Source organism: Desmodus rotundus, chromosome 3 (genome assembly GCF_022682495.2).
Source record: "Desmodus rotundus isolate HL8 chromosome 3, HLdesRot8A.1, whole genome shotgun sequence".
In the NCBI taxonomy this organism is placed as follows: Eukaryota; Metazoa; Chordata; class Mammalia; order Chiroptera; family Phyllostomidae; genus Desmodus; species Desmodus rotundus.
The window spans coordinates 103,023,547-103,045,353 of record NC_071389.1 but is presented as its reverse complement, the minus strand read 5'-3'; the positions used below and the strand labels follow the sequence as shown (position 1 = coordinate 103,045,353).

Sequence of the window (21,807 nt, the reverse complement as noted above, 5' to 3'; positions counted from 1 at the left end):
TAAGTAGCATAGATGATAGGTGGAAAATAGACAGGGGGAGGGTAAGAATAGTATAGGAAATGTACAAGCCAAAGAACTTATATGTATGACCTATGGACATGAACTATAGGGGGGGAATGTGGGAGGGAGGGGGTGGACAAGACGGAGTGGAGTGAGCTGGGCGGGAAATGGGACAACTGTAATAGCATAATCAATAAATATATTTAAAACAATAATAAAAAATTAATTAAAAAAATTAAAAAAAATGGTTTTGGGAAAACTGGACAGATAGGTGCAGAAAAATGAAACTAGAGCCCCTTCTTACACCACACACAAGAATCAATTCAAAATAGATCAAAGACTTAAATGTTAGACCTTAAAACAAACATCCTAGAAGAAAACACAGGCAGCAAAATCTTGGACATAGCTTGTAGCAATTTTTAATTGGATATATCTCCCCGGGCGAGGGAAACAAAAGAAAAAATAAACAAATGGGACTACATCAAACTAAAAAGTTTTAGCATAGCAGAGGAAATCATCAACAAAATAAAAAAGATAACCCACAAAATGGGAGAACATATTCACCAATACATCTGATAAGGAGTTAATATCCAAAATTTATAAAAAAGTTACAAAACTCAAGACCAAAAAAACAATCCAATTAAAAAATAGACAAAGGACCTGAATAGACACTTCTCCAAAGAGGACATTGAGATGGCCAAAAGACATAAGGCAAGTTTCTCAATGTCAATAGTCATCAGAGAAATGCAAATTAAAAACACAATGAGGTATCAACTCACACCTGTGAAAATGGCTATCATTAATAAATCAATGAACAGGTGCTGGTGAGGATGTGGAGAAAGGGGAACACACTTGCACTGTTGGTGGGGATGCAGACTGGTGCAGCCAATGTGGAAAGCAGTATGGAGATACCTCAAAAAATTAAAAATGGACCTGCCTTTTGACCCAGCGATCCCATTTCTGGGAATATATCCAAAGGAACCCATAACACTAATTGACAAGAACATAAGCACCCCTATGTTCATTGCAGTGTATTTACAACTGCCAAGATATGGAAGCAGCTCAATTGTCTGTCATTAGATGAGTGGACAAAACAACTATGAGATATTTACACAGTGGAATACTACTTGGCAATAAAAAAGAAGAAAATTTTACCCTTTGTGACAGTATGGATGGATCTGGAGAACATTATGCTAAGTGAAATAAGCCAGTCAGAGAAAGACAAATACCATATGATTTCACTCATATGTGGAATCTAGTGAACAAACTGAATTAACAATCAAAACAGACAGAGACAGACCCATAGATGGAGAGAAGACAGCAGTTGGGTGGCGCAGAGGTTAGGGGGAAGATTGAGCAAAAACGAAAAAGGATTCATGGACATGGACAACAGTGTGGGGATTGCTGGAGGGAGGTGAGTATAAAGGGACTAAATAATAATGAAAAAAATACAATAAGATTAAATAAAAAAATGAAACAGATCACAGGGATGTAAAGTATAGCATAGGGAATATAGTGAATAATATTGTAATAACTACATATAATGCCAAGCAGGTACTAGACTTATCAGTGGGAACACTTTGTACATTATATAAATATCACTATGTACTACACCTAAAATAAATATAATATTGTATTTCAACTGTAATTGAAAATTTTAAAAAATGAAATAGAGCTGAATAAAAAATGAGTATATTGCATGTAGTTAGGGTGAATAGTTTCATGCAATGTTTATTTCTTAATGTCAATCATAGGATAAACTTTGACAGATACCAGGTTAAGGAATGAAAAGTTTATTGTGTATACTTGAAAGGAAAAATGACCACAGGAAATAAAAGTGATGATTAAAGTATGATAACACTTTGAAATAAATTTTAAAAAGAACAGATATAAGTACGAGAAAAAATAAAGTTCACCACCATCTTATATATTTGAATTCCACATATGTAAAGTTCATAAATTATGGTAACTTAGTGAAAGTGAATTTCAGTTCACTTTTCAATTAAAGAAAGGCTGTCTAAATGATTCAAGTGTATGTGAAAATGGACTCATTTATACATAAACACATAAATCGGTAAGTATCCACATGCTCAAATACCCCAAATTCGAAACTACTTTACTTCTACTGCAACCATTTAAAGTTTGTCCAGTAGAAAAAGCACAAGCCTTAGATCAGAAATTTAGGAATGAGATGCTAAATTTCAATTATCCTATTAGTACATGGAAATAACCCACACCTATGAAAGTTAGAGACAAGTTATGAAACACGAATGCACGTATGTGAAAGAGCCTTAAACACCATAAGCGCTATGTAATCCTTAGGTATGATCACCAAATAGATGATAAACTCCATGTAAGTAAACAAAAGGCTTTTTTCTCCCCTCCTAAAATTGAAATTTTCAAGTGCTGAATTGCTCATGAGTTAGTTGCTTTACTTAGTAAATACATTATTAAAAATGGAGGTATTTTTATATACCCATTTTTTGTCAAAGCTCTTTCTGAAGATAGTGCATGAAAACTCAAAAACTATATCTCAGTATTCTGGAGGTAACCATTGTCCGCATCAGATAAATTGGCTGGACTATAAACAAATTTGCCAAGGAAATATGTAATGTTCAGGGAAACAAGTTGTTGTGACTTAATATCTGGTATACAAACAGGGCTTTCAATGACAAATAAGTGATACCATTAAAGTACCAGTGTCCAAATCTCTACCTGGAAGTATTTTTTTTGGTTGCTCAAGTTTATAAATATATTCAAAAATAATAACAAAAATTCTTATTACAAACAAACATGTAATACATCCACTGGTCTTCTTACAGGACTAAACCCATTACAAGACATATTAATCAAACTTTCATGCAATTAGATTCAAAAGACCACTTAATGTTATAGCATTTAGTCTTAAAATAGTCACAAAAGAATATCAGACTCACCCTGATAGTGCCGCCAACAACCTCGATTACCTTGCCTCTATACCACATAGTATCTGATCCTCTCACTGCACAGGCTTCTCCTTTTTTCCAGAAATAAGGCTCCAAAAGACCAAGGCATTTTAAATTACTTTGAATTTCATTCATCATTTTTATTAGCTCAAATTCTGAAGAAGTTATTAAAAGTAGAAAGTATTTAGGAAAAATTTCCTACCATTTTCAAATGAAGTCATCAGTAACCTTTAATAATTTTATCACTTAGATGATATTATAAAGAATTAAAAATCAGTCCCTATATCATAAAGCTTTAATAAAAATCTAATTATTATAGCTTCTATATGTTTCAAAATGTACAACTGAGCAACAGCATGTAAATATTTTGAACTTTAGTTATAAATGCAATCATTCTTTTGGAAGTCCAAGAATCATGAAAAACTCTAATTATGTACCAGATAGCCTAATATGCCATTTTGTTAGCACATCTAAGTAAAATAGAAGACAAGTTATATGTTACTTGATGCTTGGATATGACATAATGCTGGGATATAAAATTAAAATTCCTATGTTGCTACTTACTGCTAACTGGCCCATTATTTCCACAGTAAATACATATCCCCATAATTGATAGCATAGAACACAAGCTCTGGAGTTATTTCCCATAACAGTTCTACCACTTTAGTTGAATGATCTTGGGAAGTTCCTTTACCCCCATCAATCTCAATCTGTTCTTTTGTGAACTGGGTCTAATGGCACCTACCTGCATTATCAGTTTTGTAGGGTATTAGATGTAAAATGTCTAGCACACTGCCTAACACATAATAGTCAAGCAGTTTTAGCTGTGACTACTTATACACATCTGGATTAAGTACTAATGCTAGAGGTCTCAAACATTGTTCACATCTTCTGAAAGGGTTTCTTGGTTCTAGAATAGCCAACTGCACAGATTTATTTGGTTTTTTCAAATTAAAAAGTAATCAACAAATGAGACAAAAATTTCAACAAATTCATAGCCACCATCCCCTTAATCTATAGGTGGATTTACTATGGAGCCAAAGGAACTTTTAAGTCCTGTAAGTGCTAGATTTGCTGAGAGTTACAGAGTATTCTGGACACACTCAAGTTGTGGAAAGGAAAAATTTGTACATAAGCCTAACAAGATCTCAGAGAAGACCTGAGTATCTTCAAAGGGCCCTGAACCTCCAATCATTTGTGGTGATGTCTTTTCTCATTTTAGATGAATACACACTTTTGTATTCTTTTTTCTCAGAGAGCCTCTGAACTTGTGTGAGTGCCTACTATAAAATAACTATCCACTTAAGACACGTGGAACCTGAAACCACCCCTATGCTTATTTTAGGCCTAACATCTATTCCCAAGATCTCAATGAATGGCTGTTATGTGCTAGGCATTGTTAAAAGCACTTTGCATATATTACTTAACCCTCACAATACTCCAGTGAAAATGAGGTCAGAAGAAGTTAAGTATTGTTCGAAGTATTCCAATCCATGTCTGTCTTACTAGAGAGCGAGCTGCTAGCTACGACTTACACTGACTAATCCTACAAGATAAAAGATCTTACCTGACAACTTAGGCACCACAAATACAGTTCCATCATCACCAATGCAGCTGACTACTGCCTCAAATACTTTCATGTTGGGAATAACTGGTGGTTTATAGCATCCAGGGGTTCTTGGTTCTAGAATTTTCTCCTTAAATTCAGATACTTTGTGTTCACTGATAATATCAGAAGCTTTTTTGTCAGGGTCAAAGTTAATTTTAATATTCTTAGTAATCATAGAATCTTCTTGTTTGACGGGGATTTCCAGGGGCTTCTCAGATAATGAATGGCTGTTATCTAACTTATTAATTCTGTAACATCCAAAAAAGAATACATTTAAACATGAGCAATAAGAAATTCTGGAAAAACAATTTAAACAGAATCCTTTTAATATACTTGAAATTTAAAATATTTGCTGTAGTCTAGGATATACTAGTCTAATCTGTTACATGAAAAGGACGATAACCCTGGCTGGTGTGGCTCAGTCGATTGAGCACCGACCTGCCAACCAAAAGTTCGCCAGTTCGATTTCCAGTCAGGGCACATGCCTGGGTTGCAGTCCAGGTCCCCAGTTGGGGGCATGCGAGAGCCAACTAATTGATGTTTCTCTCCCTCTCTTCCTCCCTCCCTCCCCCTCTGTCTAAAAATAAATAAATAAACTCTTTTTTTAAAAAAAAAGGAGGATAATTTAAGTTGTAATAAAAATTATTTTAAATTATGAATGAGCTTGATAAAAAGGAATATGATTGCACTTAAATGCTTTATATCTATATTTGCATATTATTTTCTCTTAAAATCTCATAAGTATTGGATAGCATTGGGAAATACAACATCTTCAGATTGATTCTGATTTAGTCCACATATACATGCGGCAAGTTATCAACATTCATATAAGATACCATATGCATGTACACAAAGATATTGTAAGTCCCTTAAAAATACGGTACTACTCCTAGAAGAAAATATTAGCATTACTTATTTTAGCAGAATTAGAGCAGATTTTTGTTCCTTCTATTTTCCTATATTTTCTTTTAAAAGGAAATATAAATTGAAAAAGAGCTACACAATTTCTCATCTCCCAGGGCTCCCTCACAGTCCCCAGCTTTGAGACAGCTGGTGATTTCAGTGCTGTAAAAGCAGATTGTGTCTATCAGAGGTATTAACTTGCCCAGCATTGTTCTCTTTAATATTTCTTTTCTTTTATTTAATTGCTTTAGTCTAAAGCCAGTGAACCAAAAGAGAGACACATGTGGGACTAAAGATGCAGAGGTAGCCACAGGCCACCCCTAATGGAATTAGCCCACCCCTGATTCGGTTAGCACCCATCAGGCCAGGCTAATCACCTCATGATCTATGTCATTTCTGATTTCTTATTCTCCTTCCATTTCACCAGGACTGGGGCCCAGGTCCAAATAAGTGAAGATATAACAATGTAAGATAAAAAAAAAAAAGAGATGTGGACATGCATGGTAGAGGTGGCTGCTTGGAACATATGTCAGTAATTCACACAGACCTCTACATCTAGGAGGAGAAAGGAAGCTAGGGGTATTGCAATATCCTGACCCTTCTGCCTGTGGACCAAAAGTACTCAAGCCCTGAAAGTAATTCCCCAAAGGATCTTTAAATGTAAATATCATTCAATTACAGGATGTTTTGTTACCCATATTTTTGTTTCGCAAAAACACATTTTTGGTGTATACCTACCAGAATTGTTAACATAAAACTTAAACATTTCTGTCTAAGTAAATGAGGCCAAAGGGCATGGATCTGGTCCCACTGTACCATCCCCTCATCTCCTTCCCTTTGATTTGGAGTGTAAATGCCGAAGCAAAGGGAAAAGTAGAGAAGCAAACATATCATTTTAAAGAAGGGTTTAAATATGGAAGAGCTGATAGCCTCGAATAAAGGAATTGGCAATCCTGAAGGACTCTGTTTCTGAGCTGGCTTCTCGGGGTTAGTTTATAAATCATTTTTAAGAACAAACAAGATGAATTCAGTTTTGAAAGCACACAGACATGAAGATTTACACAGGCAAATAAGAAGCCTCATCAAAAACTGACGTAAAGAAAAAAAAGATTCATACCTCCTTTCTCTCAAAGCCAAACCCTTTCTAATCAAATATTTAGAGACATCAACACGCTCTCCTTTTTCATCTTTGCAGAAAATTTTCACAGGTAATGGCCATGTCATGTTGTTTTCCTGGTGGTTTAAGAGCAGCGTTAAGAGTGAGACACAAAAATGAAATCTTCTATACAATATACTTTTCACGGGCATTTTCTCCACATTTCTCCAAGCCATAAACAAAGAAACAAACAAAAATCTCCCAGCCAAGTAATTTTGATATATATATATATATATATCAGAGAGAAGACAGCCTGGAAGAGAGTCAATAGGGATAGACAGTGTCTTGTAAAATGTAGCTGGAAGGCCTCACTGTCAAAAGTTATCAAAATAGGGTCAGGGTTGTTTTTCATTGAAAAACAATTTTTTTTTTTTACCCCAGAAAGAGGGTGGGGAGGGATACACATTGGTTACAAGTTCTTTATTGTCCTAAACTCTGTAAGTTACAGATCAAAATATATTTTCCCAGATGTGCCTTTTTTTCCTACATAAAGCAACAGAAAGGAAAGAACTTTGAAGCATATACTCTGCTTCACAGAAATTATAAAAATGAAGAAAGTACACATAGCAAGAAAAAAGTAGCATGGAAAAAATTACTTGTACAGGAAAATTCTAGTCATTAATGCAATAAAATGTATTAAATTAGAAAAAGGTAAAGGAGGCAAAGAATATCCTTAAATGTTCTAGAAAGACATATCCCATATATATCCTCTTCTCAAATCCATAATCACAGACACTTTTTATGACAAACAGTTACTATGACTTCATTAGAAGCCCAGTTAAGTTTCCAGTTTGAAAGAATATAAAAAGGCTTCGGAAATACACTCTAGCATACATATATTTTGTTTTGTAACATGCAAGTTATCAACTCAAGAATATTACTTTAGAAATGTTTTGATTCATTCATATGATCATTTATATTACATATATTATCAAACAGGTTTTAACTTGAAATAAGACCAAAAAAGTTCAGAAAAAAATCAGTTTGCTGTTATTTTGTCAACAAGAAAATAAATGGAATTATAAAAACGTCAATGAAATAATCAGTACATTTCTATTGAAATACCAATGCACACCTGCAAAATTATGGTTGCTACAGCTCCTGTTAGATACAATGAAAGACAGTCACAAGCTGTCGCTGTCCACTTGTCACTCCCACCAGTTGGTCTAAAAAAATAATAACTTGTTTTATAACAAAGAGCATAGGACATATAAATATAAAACAATCACCATATACATATATATTTGAATCAACTACATAGGTAGTGAGAAATTAATTTCAACATGGCTTTTATTATTTCCACAATATTATTCCCCATTTCATAGCCTTTTATTCACCCCTCTATTTAAATGATGAGATCCTTGTAGGTATGATAAAAAGAAGCTGGCTAAACCTGTAACGTTAAATGGCTCATTAAGATTTTTAGAGTAATGTTGAAAAGGTCTTTGGGGTCTTTTAGGGATCTTTTAGCTTTGTGAACAGACCTGTAATACTCCTATTTGTGCCCATATCTGAAAAATGTTCACACGTACATGTATGTATATGTTGTCAGCCAAATAACAACAGTTGGCTAAATGGATTTACTTCAAGTTAGGGAGAAAATATAAGACAATCCCCAACTAGAGCTTCTTTGCACGGTGGATAACTGTGGGTAACACATCAAGCACAAGGAAATTATCCTCCCACCCAGCTTTAATTGAAGATGGAGCTGCTTCCCACATTTGAAATTATATCCCATACTCCACGATGAATAGTAGCTAAGACCCAGCAATAGCTAGTGACTCTTGAACCTCTGGAGGGAAGGCCAATTAGCTTTAGCAACACTGTTACTTCAGTAACCAGATATTCTGATTTTTGTCAACAGAGCTAGAAATTCAAATATTTATATGGTACCTACTGGTTTTTAAGAAAATGTTGATTAATGTTCAAAATTTTAAAAACTTTCTGTAGGCCAGATACATGGTGCTTGTTTACCTGGAATTGGCCCACAAACTGGAAACTACAACCTCTGACATAGAAATATGCTTTCAAATTTCCAGATAATGAATCAGAAGGGACAGCCTAGATGTTAAATAATGGAATTTGAATTTCAAAACCAAGTAGATGAAATCTGACAGGAATAAACGTAAAACTCTATATTTTGGTGGGAAAAAAAAATAATGATTTCAGTGTGTAAAAAGCTATAGTTTCCTAATAAGCTCCAGTGCAGAACAGCAGGTGTCACTCCTACGGAAGCCCTAAGTGGAAAGCCTATGTGAGGACATCACAGCCTGTCCTCCCTCCAGGTCAGTGCTGGGTCTTCGGCTGTAAATTCTGATTTGTTTCAACTGGTGATATCTCCTTCTTCAGAGTAGATAGGGCATGATTATTCTGATAGAGTCAACAAATGAATACAGACTGATGTACTTAGATGCTTTTCTATACTACATTGAATGGAGTTACATGCAGCTCATAGCACTGGGTTTTTAACTAATATTCACAAACTCAACGCAAGTTCAATGAAAACTGCTTAAGAAATTCAACTTGACTCACCTCCACAAAATACAAATTCAAACATGCAATGCTAACCAAATGTAATGAACAAAATCACATTTATAGTTTTAGTGAGATCTGCTCAGAATACACCTGAATTCTTCCAACTTAAACCAGAAAACATTTAGAGAAGGAAAGCAGGAATAATCATGTTATTTTAGGATTATTTGACAAAATGTAAGAGCCTGGAAGAAAAAAGAAGCCTTAGTGGAATGTGATATCCACCTTTCCATATCTGATGGTTAGCAGAGTCTAGAGGTTTGTTCTGAGGTAAAATGAGGATGTGTGGAAGACATGAGGAGACAAACTTCAATGCAGGATAAGGAGCTACTAGCAAGTTCCCTTGAGGAATAGTTTCCATTGCACTGGAAGTTTTCAAGCAGGTCTTGAATGTCCATTTATTAGGACTAGTATAAATGTTTTCCTCTACGAATTTTATGGTGTTACGACTTATATTTAAGTCTTTTATCCATCTTGAATTTATTTTTGTATATGATGTAAGTTGGTGATCAAGTTTCATTGTTTTGAATGTAGCTGTCCAGATCTCCCAACACCATTTGTTGAAGAGGCTGTTTTTGCTCCATTTTATGCTCCTGCCTCCTTTGTCAAATATTAATTGACCGTAGACTTGGGTTTATTTCTGGGCTCTCTATTCTCTTCCATTGGTCTATGTGCCTGTTTTTATGCCAGTACCAGGCTGTTTTGATTACAGTGGCCTTGTAATACAGTTTGATATCAGGTATTGTGATCCCTCCTGCTTTGTTCTTCTTTCTCAAAATTGCTGCAGCTATTCGGGGTCGTTTATGGTTCCATATAAATTTGTGAAATGTATGCTCTATATCTGTGAAATTTGTCGTAGGCACTTTAATAGGGATTGCATTGAGTCTATAAGTTGCTTTGGGTAGTATGGCCATTTTGATCATGTTAATTCTTCCAATCCCTGAGTATGGTACATGCTTCCATTTGTTTGTGTCTTCCTTCCTTTCTTTCTTCAGTGTTGTGTAGTTTTCTGAGTACAGGTCTTTTACCTCCTTGGTTAGGTTGATTCCTAGGTACTTTATTTTTCTTGTTGCTATATCAAATGGGGTTTTTTTCCTCATTTCTATTTCAGCACTTTCATTGTTGGTGTACAAAAATGCGTTTGATTTCTGAATATTGACTTTGTATCCCATTGTTTTGCCCAATTCACTTATTATGTCGGTAGTTTTTTAGTGGAGTCTATAAGATTTTCTATGAACACTATCATGTCATCTTCAAACAATGACAGTCTTGCTTTCTCCTTTCCAATTTGGATGCCTTTTATTTCTTTTTCTTGTCTGATTGCTGTGGCTAGGACTTCCAATACTATGTTGAACAGGAGTGGTAGAGAGGGCATGCTTGTCTTGTTCCTGACCTTAGTGGGAAAGCTCTAAGTTTTTGCCCATTGAGTATGATGTTGGCTGTAGGTCTCTCATATATGGCCTTTATGATGTTGAGGAATGCTCCCTCTATTCCCACTTTGTTGAGGGTTTTTTTTTTTTTTTTTATCAGAAATGGGTGCTGTACCTTATCAAATGCTTTTTCCACATCTATTGATATGATCAAGTAGTTATTGTCTTTGTTTTCGTTTATGTGGTGTATTATGTTTATTGAATTGCAAATATTGTACCATCCTTGCATCCCTGGGATGAATCCCACTTGATCATGGTGTATGATCTTTTTAACATATTACTGGATGCAGTTCGCCAATATTTTGTTGAGGATTTTAGCATCTATGTTCATCAGGAATATTGGCCTGAAGTTTTCTTTCTTCGTTGTGTCTTTATCTGGTTTTGGGATTATGATAATGTTGGCTTCGTAAAATGAGTTTGGGAGTCTTCCATCTTCTTGGATTTTTTGAAATAATCTGTGGAGGATGGGGGTTAGCTCCCCCTTAAATGCTCTGTAGAATTCTCCTGTGAAACCATCTGGTCCAGGGCTTTTGTGTGTCGGAAGCTTTTTGATTACTGTTTCAATTTCACCAGGCGTTACTGGTGTGTTCAGGCTTTGTGCTTCTTCCTAATTGAGTTTTGGAAGGTTATATTTTTATAGAAACTTGTCCATTTCATCTAGGATTTCACATTTTTTGGCATATACTTCTTCGTAGTAATTTCTTACAATCCTTTGTATCTCAGTGGTATCCGTTGTAGTCTCTCCTCTTTCCTTCCTGATTGTGTTTATTTGGGTCCTCTCTCTTTTTTTCTTGATGAGCCTGCTTAACAGCTTGTCGATTTTGTTTATCTTTTCAACGAATCAGCTCCTGGATTCGTTGATCCTTACAATTCTGCTTTTAGTCTCTATGTCATTTAATTCTGCTCTGATCTTCGTTATTTCCTTCCTTCTACTTGCTCTGGGTTGTCTTTGTTGTTGTTCCTCGAGTTCTTGTAGGTGTATGGTTAGGTTGTTTATTTGAGCTCTTTCTATTCTTTTTAGGTAGGCCTGTATCACTATGAACTTCCTTCTCAGGACTGCCTTTGCTGTCTCCCATAGGTTTTGGATTGTTGTGAGTTCATTTTCATTTCTTTCCAGAAACTTTTTGATTTCTCTTCTGATCTCATTTTTCACCCATTCATTGTTTAATAGCATGCTATTCAATCTTCAGGTTTTTTAGTGTTTTGGGGTTTTTTCCTTGAGATTTGTTTCTAGTTTCAGTCCCTTATGGTCAGAGAAAATGCTTGATATGATTTCAATTTTCTTGAATTTGTTGAGGCTTGTTTTGTGTCCTATCATGTGGTCTATCTTTGAAAATGTTCCATGTACACTTGAAAAGAATGTGTATTTTGCTTCTTTGGGATGAAAAGCTCTATATATATCAGTAAAGTCCATTTCATCCAAGGCCTTGTTCAATGCCACAAAATATTTGTTGGTATTTTCTTTGCAAGATCTGTCCATCTTTCACAGTGGGGTATTAAAGTCTCCTACTATAATTGTGTTGCTGTCAATATCTTCTTGAAGTCCTCCAAGATTTTCTTTATGTATTTGGGTGCTCCTATGTTGGGAGCATATATATTTACAATGTTTATGTCCTCTTGGTGGATTCTTCCTTTCAGTATTATGAAGTGACCATCTGGGTCTCTCTTTACGGCCCTTCTTTTGAAGTCTATTTTGTCTGATATTTGTATTGCTACCTCTGCTTTTTTTCCTGTCTATTTGCTTGGAATATTTGTTTCCAGCCCTTCACTTTCAGTCTGTGTAGGTCTTCTGTCCTGAGGTGGGTCTCTTGTAGGCAGCATATGTGTGGGTCATGTTTTCTTATCCATTCACCTATTCTATGTCTTTTGATTGGAGCATTTAATCCATTTTCATTTAAGGTTATTACTGATATGTATTTATTCATTACCAATTCTTTGTACCTGTGTTCTTCCCTCTCTTTCTCTTTTCCTTCCTTTTCTTACAGCAGCCCCTTTAGCATCTGTTGCAAAGCTGGTTTGGTGGAGGTGTATTCTTTTAGACTTCTTTTGTCTGGGAAACTCCTTATTTGGCCTTGTATCTTATTTGAGAGCCTTGCTGGGTAAAGTAGTCTTGGTTGCAGTCCTCTGGTTCTCATTACTTGGAATATTTTTTGCCATTCTCTTCTGGCTTGGAGCATTTCCATTGAGAAGTCAGTTGCTAACTTTATCGGGCCTCCCTTGACTGTTACTTCCTTTTTTTCGCCTTGCTGTCTTTAAGATCCTCTCTTTGTCTTGGAATTTTGCCGTTTTAATTATGATGTGTCTTGCAGTGGGCCTCTTTGGGTTCCTCTTTATTGGGACTCTCTGTGTTTCCTGGATTTGTGTGACTTTTTCTCTCATCAGAGTAGGGAAATTTTCCATCATTACTTTTTCAAACAGGTTTTCTATCCCTTGCTCTTCCTCTTCTCCTTCTGGTATCCCTATTATAAGGATATTATTATGTTTCATGTTGTTCTGCATTTCCCTTAATCCCTCTTCATTCGTTCTGAGCCTCTTTTCCTTTTCTTGCTCATTCTGGGTGTTTTTTTCTACCTTGTCCTCCAGTTGGCTGATCCGGTCCTCTGCTTCATCAAGCCTGCTTTTGATTCCTTCTACTGTGTTCTTCAATTCAGAAATTGTATTCTTCATTTTCTCTTGGCCTTTGTTGATATTTTCTATTTCCTTTTTCATGTTGATACAGTTTGCAGTGAGTTCATTGTAGTTTCCCTGTAGTTTTTGGTAATTCTGTGTGAGCTCATTAAGCTTCCTCATAACCAATTCCTTGAACTCATCATCTGATAGTTGACTTACCTCTTTTTGATTTAGCGTTGTTTCTGAGAGTTCCCCCTTTCCTTTTATGTGGGGATTGTTTCTTTGTCTTCCCATTGTTTGTGAGATCTTCCTGTTAGCCTCTGCTTCTTAAGTCACTCTGTTCTGACCCCCTGAGTTTTTGGCATAAACTTCTGTGGTAGAATATCTGTGAGATTTTGTGTACAGTCTCCTTGATTTCCTGATCTTACTGATTTTGGGCTGTGGTTTCTGTTGGCACTGTGTATGTCTTTGGTTTTCGATTCTTGTTGGGTCTTTCTTTGGTGGGTCTTTGCACCAGCTGGTTATCTGAGGGTCAATCTGTCCCCCACCTCTTGGCTTCTGTTGTGCAGGTGCGGGCAGGTTGTGTTGGAGCTGGTTCTTCTGTGTTACAAGGTTTTGAGGCTTTTCTCTTGCTCTTGTTCAGTTGTTTGTTCTCACTATTTAGTTGTATCTCCAGATAGGTCCTGGGTTGAGTTAGTGTGACTTCCACTCCCTCCTTCAGTTTCTTCTGTTGTTATCTGTTGGTGATTCCTTTGTTCGTTGGTTTCCTCTTCCAGGAGGAGTCCTGGTGTTCCCAGCTTCTACCCACTCTTTTATGGTAGGCCTTCTCAGGGCTATGGCTGTGTGTGCAGAGCCTTCCTTGATTAGCACTCTCCCTGGTTCCTGTGGTCTCAGTTACCTCCAAGATGAGGTGCAGACACTCCCATTAGCTGGGCACCCTCCCCCGGGTGGTTCCTGTAGTCTCAGCTCCCTCTGAGATGAGGTGCGGGGCATCCCAGGTAGCTGGGCACACTCCTGGTTGCTGGGCACCCTGCCCCAGGTGGTGGCCTGTAGTCTCAGCTCCCTCTGAAATGAGGTGCACATACTCCCTGGTGGGAGGGCACCCTCCCCCTGGTGATGCCTGTAGTCTCAGCTCTTTCTGAGATGAGGTGCGATCACTCCCTTGTGGATGGGCACACTCCCCATTGCTGGGCACACTCCCGGTTGCTGGGCAACCTGCCCCGGGTGGTGCCTGTAGTTTCAGCTCCCTCCGAGATGAGGTGCACACAGTCCCCTGATGGGTGGTGGGGTGGAGAGGAGACTGGAGCTGTTGCTGCAGGGGAATTCCCGAAAGTGCCCCAGAGGGTCTTTTTCTTTTTGGGAAAAATCCTCCTGCTCATCCTGTGGCTCCCTCCATACAAGGAAGGGCCTGACCTCTCACACAGCTCCCCTCTCCAGCTAGGCCAGGGGCTGTCCAGGTCAGGATCTCAGGCAGCCCAACTTTCAACTCTCCTTGGCCAGCGCCTGCGGTCTCCCTGGGTTTTCCACTTCGTCCTTATTCCCCTCCCTGTGACTTCAGGCAACCAGGTCTCTCACAGTGTTGCTCAGGCCTTGTTTGGCAGCAGAGGGGGCTGTTAACCTGGCTCTCTCCCAGGAGTCCTGCAGCAGGCCCCGCACGGGTGGGCCTGGGGCTGTAGCCGCCCTGGTCCCCGTGTTGATCCCAGGGACCTTTTTGTCTTGAAGCAATCCCTTTACCTTCTGTTTTCTCAGTGTCCTCTGTACTTTTTGGTCTCCTATCGTCATAAATGCTGGGCTGCTTTTGGCTGTTCGCTTTGTTTCTCAGTAGAATGGGTAGGTGTTTCACCCAGGTGCAAGGGTAAGTTAACTCCACTCCCACCTATCTCGCTGCCATCTTCTCTCCCTAACCTATTTTGTTCTATTTTAGTTTTCTTCTTTGAAATTCCTGTTGCATGTGTGTTGAGCCTTTTTATTTTTTTGGTCTATTTTAGATATCTGTTGTCTTCTTTTCAATCCTTTTAATTTTTTTAAATTAAAAAATCTATCTTATCTTGTATTTCTATTAAGGCATTGTTTATTGTGCATTTGCTTTTGTGTTTTTCTAGTTTAGTCTACACTTCTGTAAGATTCTCTCTTATTTCTAATTCCTTCTTGAGTGTTATCTCTTTTTTCAAAGCTTCCTTTTTCTGTAATAAATCTTATTTGTGAGTTTTTCTAATTGTTTTATACTGTTCTCCACAGTGTCTATAACTTACAAATTTTTTTTTTTGGTTTGCAATACTGGATTTACAGTTTATTGTGACTATGCTTTTCTGGGGGATTTACACTGCCTATGGAGACAGTATTTGGCTCCTTATTCTTCTTTCTCTTAATAATTTGCATGGAATTCAACTGTAACCCTTGCTTTTGCTCATATTTTAAGTGAAATAAAATTTCCTGTGCTTTTAGGAGAAAGGGGTAGATCATACTGTTTTTCTAGCTTCATGGCTCTCCTTTGTTGTTTTCTCAAAGTGACCAAAAATGTGGCCTCACACTTGATATTCTGTGCTTTTCTTTGCCCCATTTAATGTCTTGCTCAAATCAGGCTCTTATCCCAGCAGTCTCTCCTCAGTGTGGAGTCCTGGGTGAGAAATGAGATGGCTGAGAGCTTCCATGGCATTGGTGCATTATAAACAGGTCTCTCGCGTTCAGATACAAAGTCTCCTGTATCACTCCCTTCTCAGTTCAGGTTGCTGGCCTGCCTGCCCTAGTGAAACGCTGTTCCAATTCCTTCTGAGCTGTGTGAGCAGCCTACTCAGCTTTCTCTCCAGATGTTCTCATACAACTGCTGACATCATACAGGTTGGTTTCTGTGTGCCACATCTGCTTGTATTTGCCTACTTTTGTTGCAGATGTTGACTGTGCAGTTTTTAAATTTTGCTATCAAAGTTCTCTGTGTTTTTGGTAGGATTCTAGTAGACTCAAAAACCATGCCAAGCCATTTTCCCAGAATCCTCTCTAATTCAGTTGTTTTGGTAATTTACACATTTTTAGCTTTCCATGCAATCCTATGCTTGTGAAATACATTTTATTTCTACATGCCTCTGTTCCTCAAGTTTTTTTGTAGTTAACATTTTGAATTCTATGTACATACCTGTCATACTTATCTACTTCTATTTCCTTAATACCACAAAAATTCATGTGCTCCCTCTTAAACCTTAAAATTAACTAGATTTTATGAAAATTTCAGAAAACATTAGCAAAATAGAAACTGGTAAGAACCCATCCCCAAAGAAAAATATTTAAAATCACATTCAAAAATGAGAAAATTTACTCAGATAAAAACTACCTTATATCAACAAGAGAGCACTCCAAAGATAATCGTCCCATTGTCTTTAGGTTTTCCTGAAGTTCTCGCAAACAGTTAACATTCACTACTAGTTCAACACCCACGTCATATAGCAAGACCTAAGAAAACAATAACTTTAATTCAATGGAAAGGAAACACTTCAAAATATTTTTGCAAATGAAAAGCTTAATAAAAATTAGATTAAATAAATCCAGGATAAAAATACAAAATACATTCACTTTCATGACTATATTTTTAACTCTGCATTTACCTCTACTAATGTGTCTGTAACCATTCTGATGATCTGGCCTCTTCGCCACAGATTGTTATCTGGAATCTTAACAGCACAGTGCATATCATTTTCCCATTTAACAGGTTCCCATTTTGAATTTTCATAAGCAGCTACCATCTTTTCTTCTAAACTATGTAAGGAAAAAAATATTTTAACTTTCTTTTTCCATAATATATTTTATTGATTATGCTATTACAGTTGTCCCATTTTCCCCTCTTTATTCTTCTCTGCCCTGTACACCCCCTCCCACCCTCATCCCCCCCTTTTAGTTCATGTCCACAGGTCTTACATACAAGTTCTTTAGCTTGTACATTTCCTATACTATTCTTAACCTCACCCTATTTTCTACCTACCATTTATGCTCCTTATTCTCTGTACCTTTTCCCCCTCTCTCCCTCTCCCACTCTCCTGTTGATAACCCTCCATGTGAACTCCATTTCTGTGGTTCTGTTCCTGTTCTAGTTGTTTACTTAGTTTGTTTTGTTTTTCCTTTAGGTGGGGTTGTTAATAACTGTGAGTTTACTGTCATTTTACTGTTCATATTTTAATCTTTTTCTCACATAAATCCCTTTAACATTTCACATAAGAAGGGCTTGATGAGATGAACTCCTTTAACTTGACCTTATCTGAGAAGCATTTTATCTGCCCTCCCATTCTAAATGATAGGTTTGCTGGATACAGTAATCTTGGATGTAGGTACTTGCCTTTCATGACTTGGAATACTTCTTGCCAGCCCCTTCTTGCCTGTAAGGTCTCTTTGGAGAAATCAGCTGACAGTCTTATGGGAACTCCTTTGTAGGTAACTGTGTCTTTTTCTCTTGCAGCTTCTAAGATTCTCTCCTTCTGTTTCATCTTGGGGAATGTAATTATGATGTGCCTTGGTGTGTTCCGCCTTGGGTCCCGCTCCTTTGGGACTCTTTGAGCTTCCTGGACTTCCTGGAAGTCTATTGCCTTTGCCAGATTAAGGAAGTTCTCCTTCATCATTTGTTCAAATAAGTTTTCAATTTTTTGTTCTTCCTCTTCTATTTCTGGCACCCCTATAATTCAGATGTTGGAAGGTTTAAAGATGTCCTGGAGGTTCCTAAGCCTCTCATTTTTTTGAACTCTTGTTTCTTCATTCTGTTCTGGTTGAATGTTTCTTTCTTCCTTTTGTTCCACATTGTTGCTTTGAGTCCCAGTTTCCTTCCCATCACTATTGGTTCCCTGTACATTTTCCTTTATTTCACTCAGCACAGCCTTCATTTTTTCATCTCATTTGCGACCATATTCAACCAATTCTGTGAGCATCCTAATTACCAGTGTTTTGAACTGTGCATCTGATAGGTTGGCTATCTCTTCATTGCTTAGCTGTATCATTTCTGGAGCTTTGGTCTGTTCTTTCATTTGGGCCATTTTATTTTGTCTTGTCAGGCCTGTTCTGTATAGAGGGTGGAGCCTTAGGTGTTCACCAGGGCAGGGCAACCCATGTTGCTGCTTTGTGACGCTGTGTGTAGGGGAGGGGTATGAGAGGGAACAATGCCGCTTGCTCGACTCTCTGCCAGTTTTCAGTCACTTCCCCCACTACCCATAAGCAAATTGGGCCCTTCTGGTGCTGATTCCTGGGTGGGTGGGTTTGTGTACACTCTAGGACCCTGTGGGTCTCTCCAATGAACTCTCCTGTGAGGATGGGAGTTTCTCCCTCTGCCACCTCAACCCCCACAGGTGTTTTCAATCAGAGGTTTGAGGCTTTATTTCCCCACACTGGAGCCCTGGGTTGGGCAGTCTGCCTTGCTCCCCAGTTGTTCCTCCCGGTTTATCTGCACATAATTGTGGGACTGCCTGCTCCACTAGCCGCCTCCTCGCTGGGTCCACCAGCCACCACCTTGCCACGAGTCCTCTCCACCCGGCTGCCCCATCTGTACCCCTCCTACAGGTCTGGATGAATGTTTCTTCTTTAACTCCTTGGTTGTTGGACTTCCATACAGTTCGATTTTCTGTCAGTTCTGGTTGTTTTTTGTTTTTAAATTGTTGTCCTTCTTTTGGCTGTGCGAGGAGGCACAGTGTGTATACCTACGCCTCCATCTTGGCCAGAAGTCCTATTTTAAGTTTCTGAACCTTTTCTTATGATATAAAATCCTCTGACCACATGTCTTCTACTGTCTTCCCTTATTCATTCTACTCCAGCCCAACTGAATGCCTTGTTCTTCCTTGACTACTCAGCCTACTTCCATTGTAGGTTCTTCAAACTAGCTCTTCCCTTTGCCTGAGATGAAATTCCCCCAGATATTCTTATGGCTTATGCCCTCCCCTCCTTCAGGATCCATTTAAAATGTTACTGTCTGTGTGAGGTCTTCCTTGATCATCCTAAAATTGTCCTCCTACCTACCAGCTTTATTTTTCTCTACTTATCAGCATCTGCTATACTAAATACTTCCTTTGTTCACTGTTTCTTCCTCTACTAGAATTTAAGCTCCATGACAGCAAAGACTTGTCCATGTTTTTACCCCTGTAACCCAAGACCTAAAACACTGGCTGTCAAATAATAGCTGCTCAGTAAGCATCTGTAGAATGAACAAATCCTAATAAAGTGAAATAACCAGTAAAGATACTATTTTATATACTTTTAACTAGTTAAAAGTAGACCATTTAGCTGAAATAATGTTGCTACTTTTAAAATTCTACATTTATGATGTTTTTGAAACAATATATTAAAAAAGAATAAAACCATATGCAATATATGTTTTCTTTATATCTAATACCTATTAAGTAAGTTTTCCGTTAATAACCACTGAACATAAATCTTCTCAGGAGATATTACATTACAGATATGCACAGGAAGTTCCTTATCATAAAGAGACTGAAGATTCTCATTAGGTAGAGATTTTGCAGACACAGAATTTAAGCTGTTTACTTCCTTTGAAATAATTTCTTCTGGAGAAGGATCCCACACTTCAGTATATTTTTTGGAATTATCTTTGATAGTGTATCTGAAAAATAACAAAACCCATTAGCAAAAAGATTACTTTGAAAAATATCTTTGCATTTCCTTATAGATCTAGAGATAAATGAGTTTTAACTGTGACTATTTCCCCATTTTGATATGATAGCAATTTGTCTTTTTAAAAAAAGAGTTCTTAACCACCACCAAAGTAAGCACAAGAAGAAAAACCTAAAAGCCAACCTTTATATCTTAAAAACAGTTTAAAATACCAACTTTGCTCATGATTTCATCATTTCCCATTGCTTTTATACTCACAAAGGAGAAGCATTATTCAGTTTTTTTGATAACTTGAATATTTCTCCATGACTAAAAAGTTATCAGTGTATGCTGATGGGAATACAAGTGGAAAATAGCTATTAAAGGGTGTGAAGGAGCAAAATTATTATATAAAGAGTTTAGAATGTTTATTAAATCAGATTAATTCAGAGTCTAATCACAGATAATTAGAAATCATTTTCTATTTCTGATAAATTTGAGATTTAACTACCCAAGGTGAATAATTTTTGCTGCTAAATCTAGACTGACATGAACTCTGAGAACTAGCTGACAGCATAACTCAAAGAAATACAAGGTTCTATGGCCAAGAAAGAACTGTACCTCTAACTTTTGGCTACAACAGGAATAATGAAATGATTTAATTATTTGAATTATATGTCCATGTAACAATATTAATATTGATGAGTAACTGAGGGCATGTTCACAGCTTGACACATAAATGTTATCTTCTACTATGTATTAACCATACTTTATGACCAGATGGACAATTAAAAAAAATATTAGCTTTACTGAGATAAAACGGATATGTGAAATTTTAAGATATTTAAAATGTACATGCATGGCCCAGGCCGGGTAGCTCAGTTGGTTAGAGCAATATCCCAATACATTGACATTGCAGGTTCGACCTCATGGTCAGGGCACATACAAGAATCAACCAATGGCCCTGGCTGGTGTGGCTCAGTTGGTCAGAGTGTCAACCTGTGGACCAAAAGGTTGCAGGTTCAGTCGCCAATCAGGGCACAGATGGGAGGCAATTGGTCGATGTTTCTCTCTCACACTGATGTTTCTCTCCCTCCATTCCCCTCTCTCTAAAATCAGTGGGCATGTCCTCAGGTGAGGATTTTTAAAAATCAATCAATAAATGCATAAATAAATGCAACAACAAACTGATGTTTCTCTCTCTCTCTCTCCCTTCCCCTTCCCCCCCATATAAAATATCAGTAAATTAAAAAATAATTAAGAAATAAAGTGTACATGCATGTTTATAAAAGTCCATAACTGTGCACCTTAAAAAGGGTGAATTTTTATTGCATATATTATATCTCAATAACTTTGACTTAAAAAAAACCTCAGTCTAATATATTTTAGTGTTTCCTCTTACCTCTTTCTCTCTTTCACTTAGGACCTATATTGGAAATAGGACAAGCCCTCTCTATTCTGCTACTAGCTCTTTCAGTAGTAGGGTGGGGAGGGAAACAAGACCAGATGCTGAGCACGTGACTGCAAGCTCTGCTGGTGTCACTGCTTACTCTGACAGACAATATTTGCTTTAAGGGCTATATGTGGCAATTCTTCAGAAGATCCCTCAAGGGCCACCCCACTGTACAAGCCCCTATCATAGAAGAATTGCTTTGTCTTGAGTTCAAATCCTCCCAACCTTTCCTCACCACTAACCTTCCTTTTTACTTCTGAGTGGTCTCAGTCCCTAGCCTGTACTGGGTATTACTGCAATGGCTCAAGCCTGGTTCTCTTTGAAAGTATCCACTTGAACCCAGGAAAAATGTACATTTCTCCAAATGGGAATGTGGGGTGTTCTACCAGTACACTTATTCTGTACCCTGCCATTTCACTTTCTAATTATCTTTTCACATAGGTATAAGAGGATGCTTAAGCAGATATTCTATCTAGAAATAAAATGTCAGTATTTTTTCTAACGTGCACCTTCAATCTCTAGGAGCCTTTCTCATGGTTTCAGAATTCCTTAGGGATGGACTGTAAAGCCACTCTAGTTCCCATTAGACTACTAAC

General features: G+C 37.5%; 1 protein-coding gene across 1 annotated transcript in view; it reads right to left on the bottom strand.

Annotated features, from left to right (window-relative positions):
• RNF17 (ring finger protein 17) overlaps positions 1–21,807 on the bottom strand; it is a 161,136-nt gene that overhangs the window by 32,762 nt on the left and 106,567 nt on the right. Inside the window, exons 21-27 of the mRNA XM_024580800.3 lie at positions 19,541–19,768; positions 16,782–16,932; positions 16,511–16,629; positions 7,689–7,779; positions 6,575–6,690; positions 4,513–4,802; positions 2,937–3,100 (exon numbers count right to left, since the gene is read on the bottom strand). Coding sequence (XP_024436568.2) covers positions 2,937–3,100; positions 4,513–4,802; positions 6,575–6,690; positions 7,689–7,779; positions 16,511–16,629; positions 16,782–16,932; positions 19,541–19,768 — 1,159 coding nt within the window. The remainder of the gene's footprint in view (positions 1–2,936; positions 3,101–4,512; positions 4,803–6,574; positions 6,691–7,688; positions 7,780–16,510; positions 16,630–16,781; positions 16,933–19,540; positions 19,769–21,807) is intronic.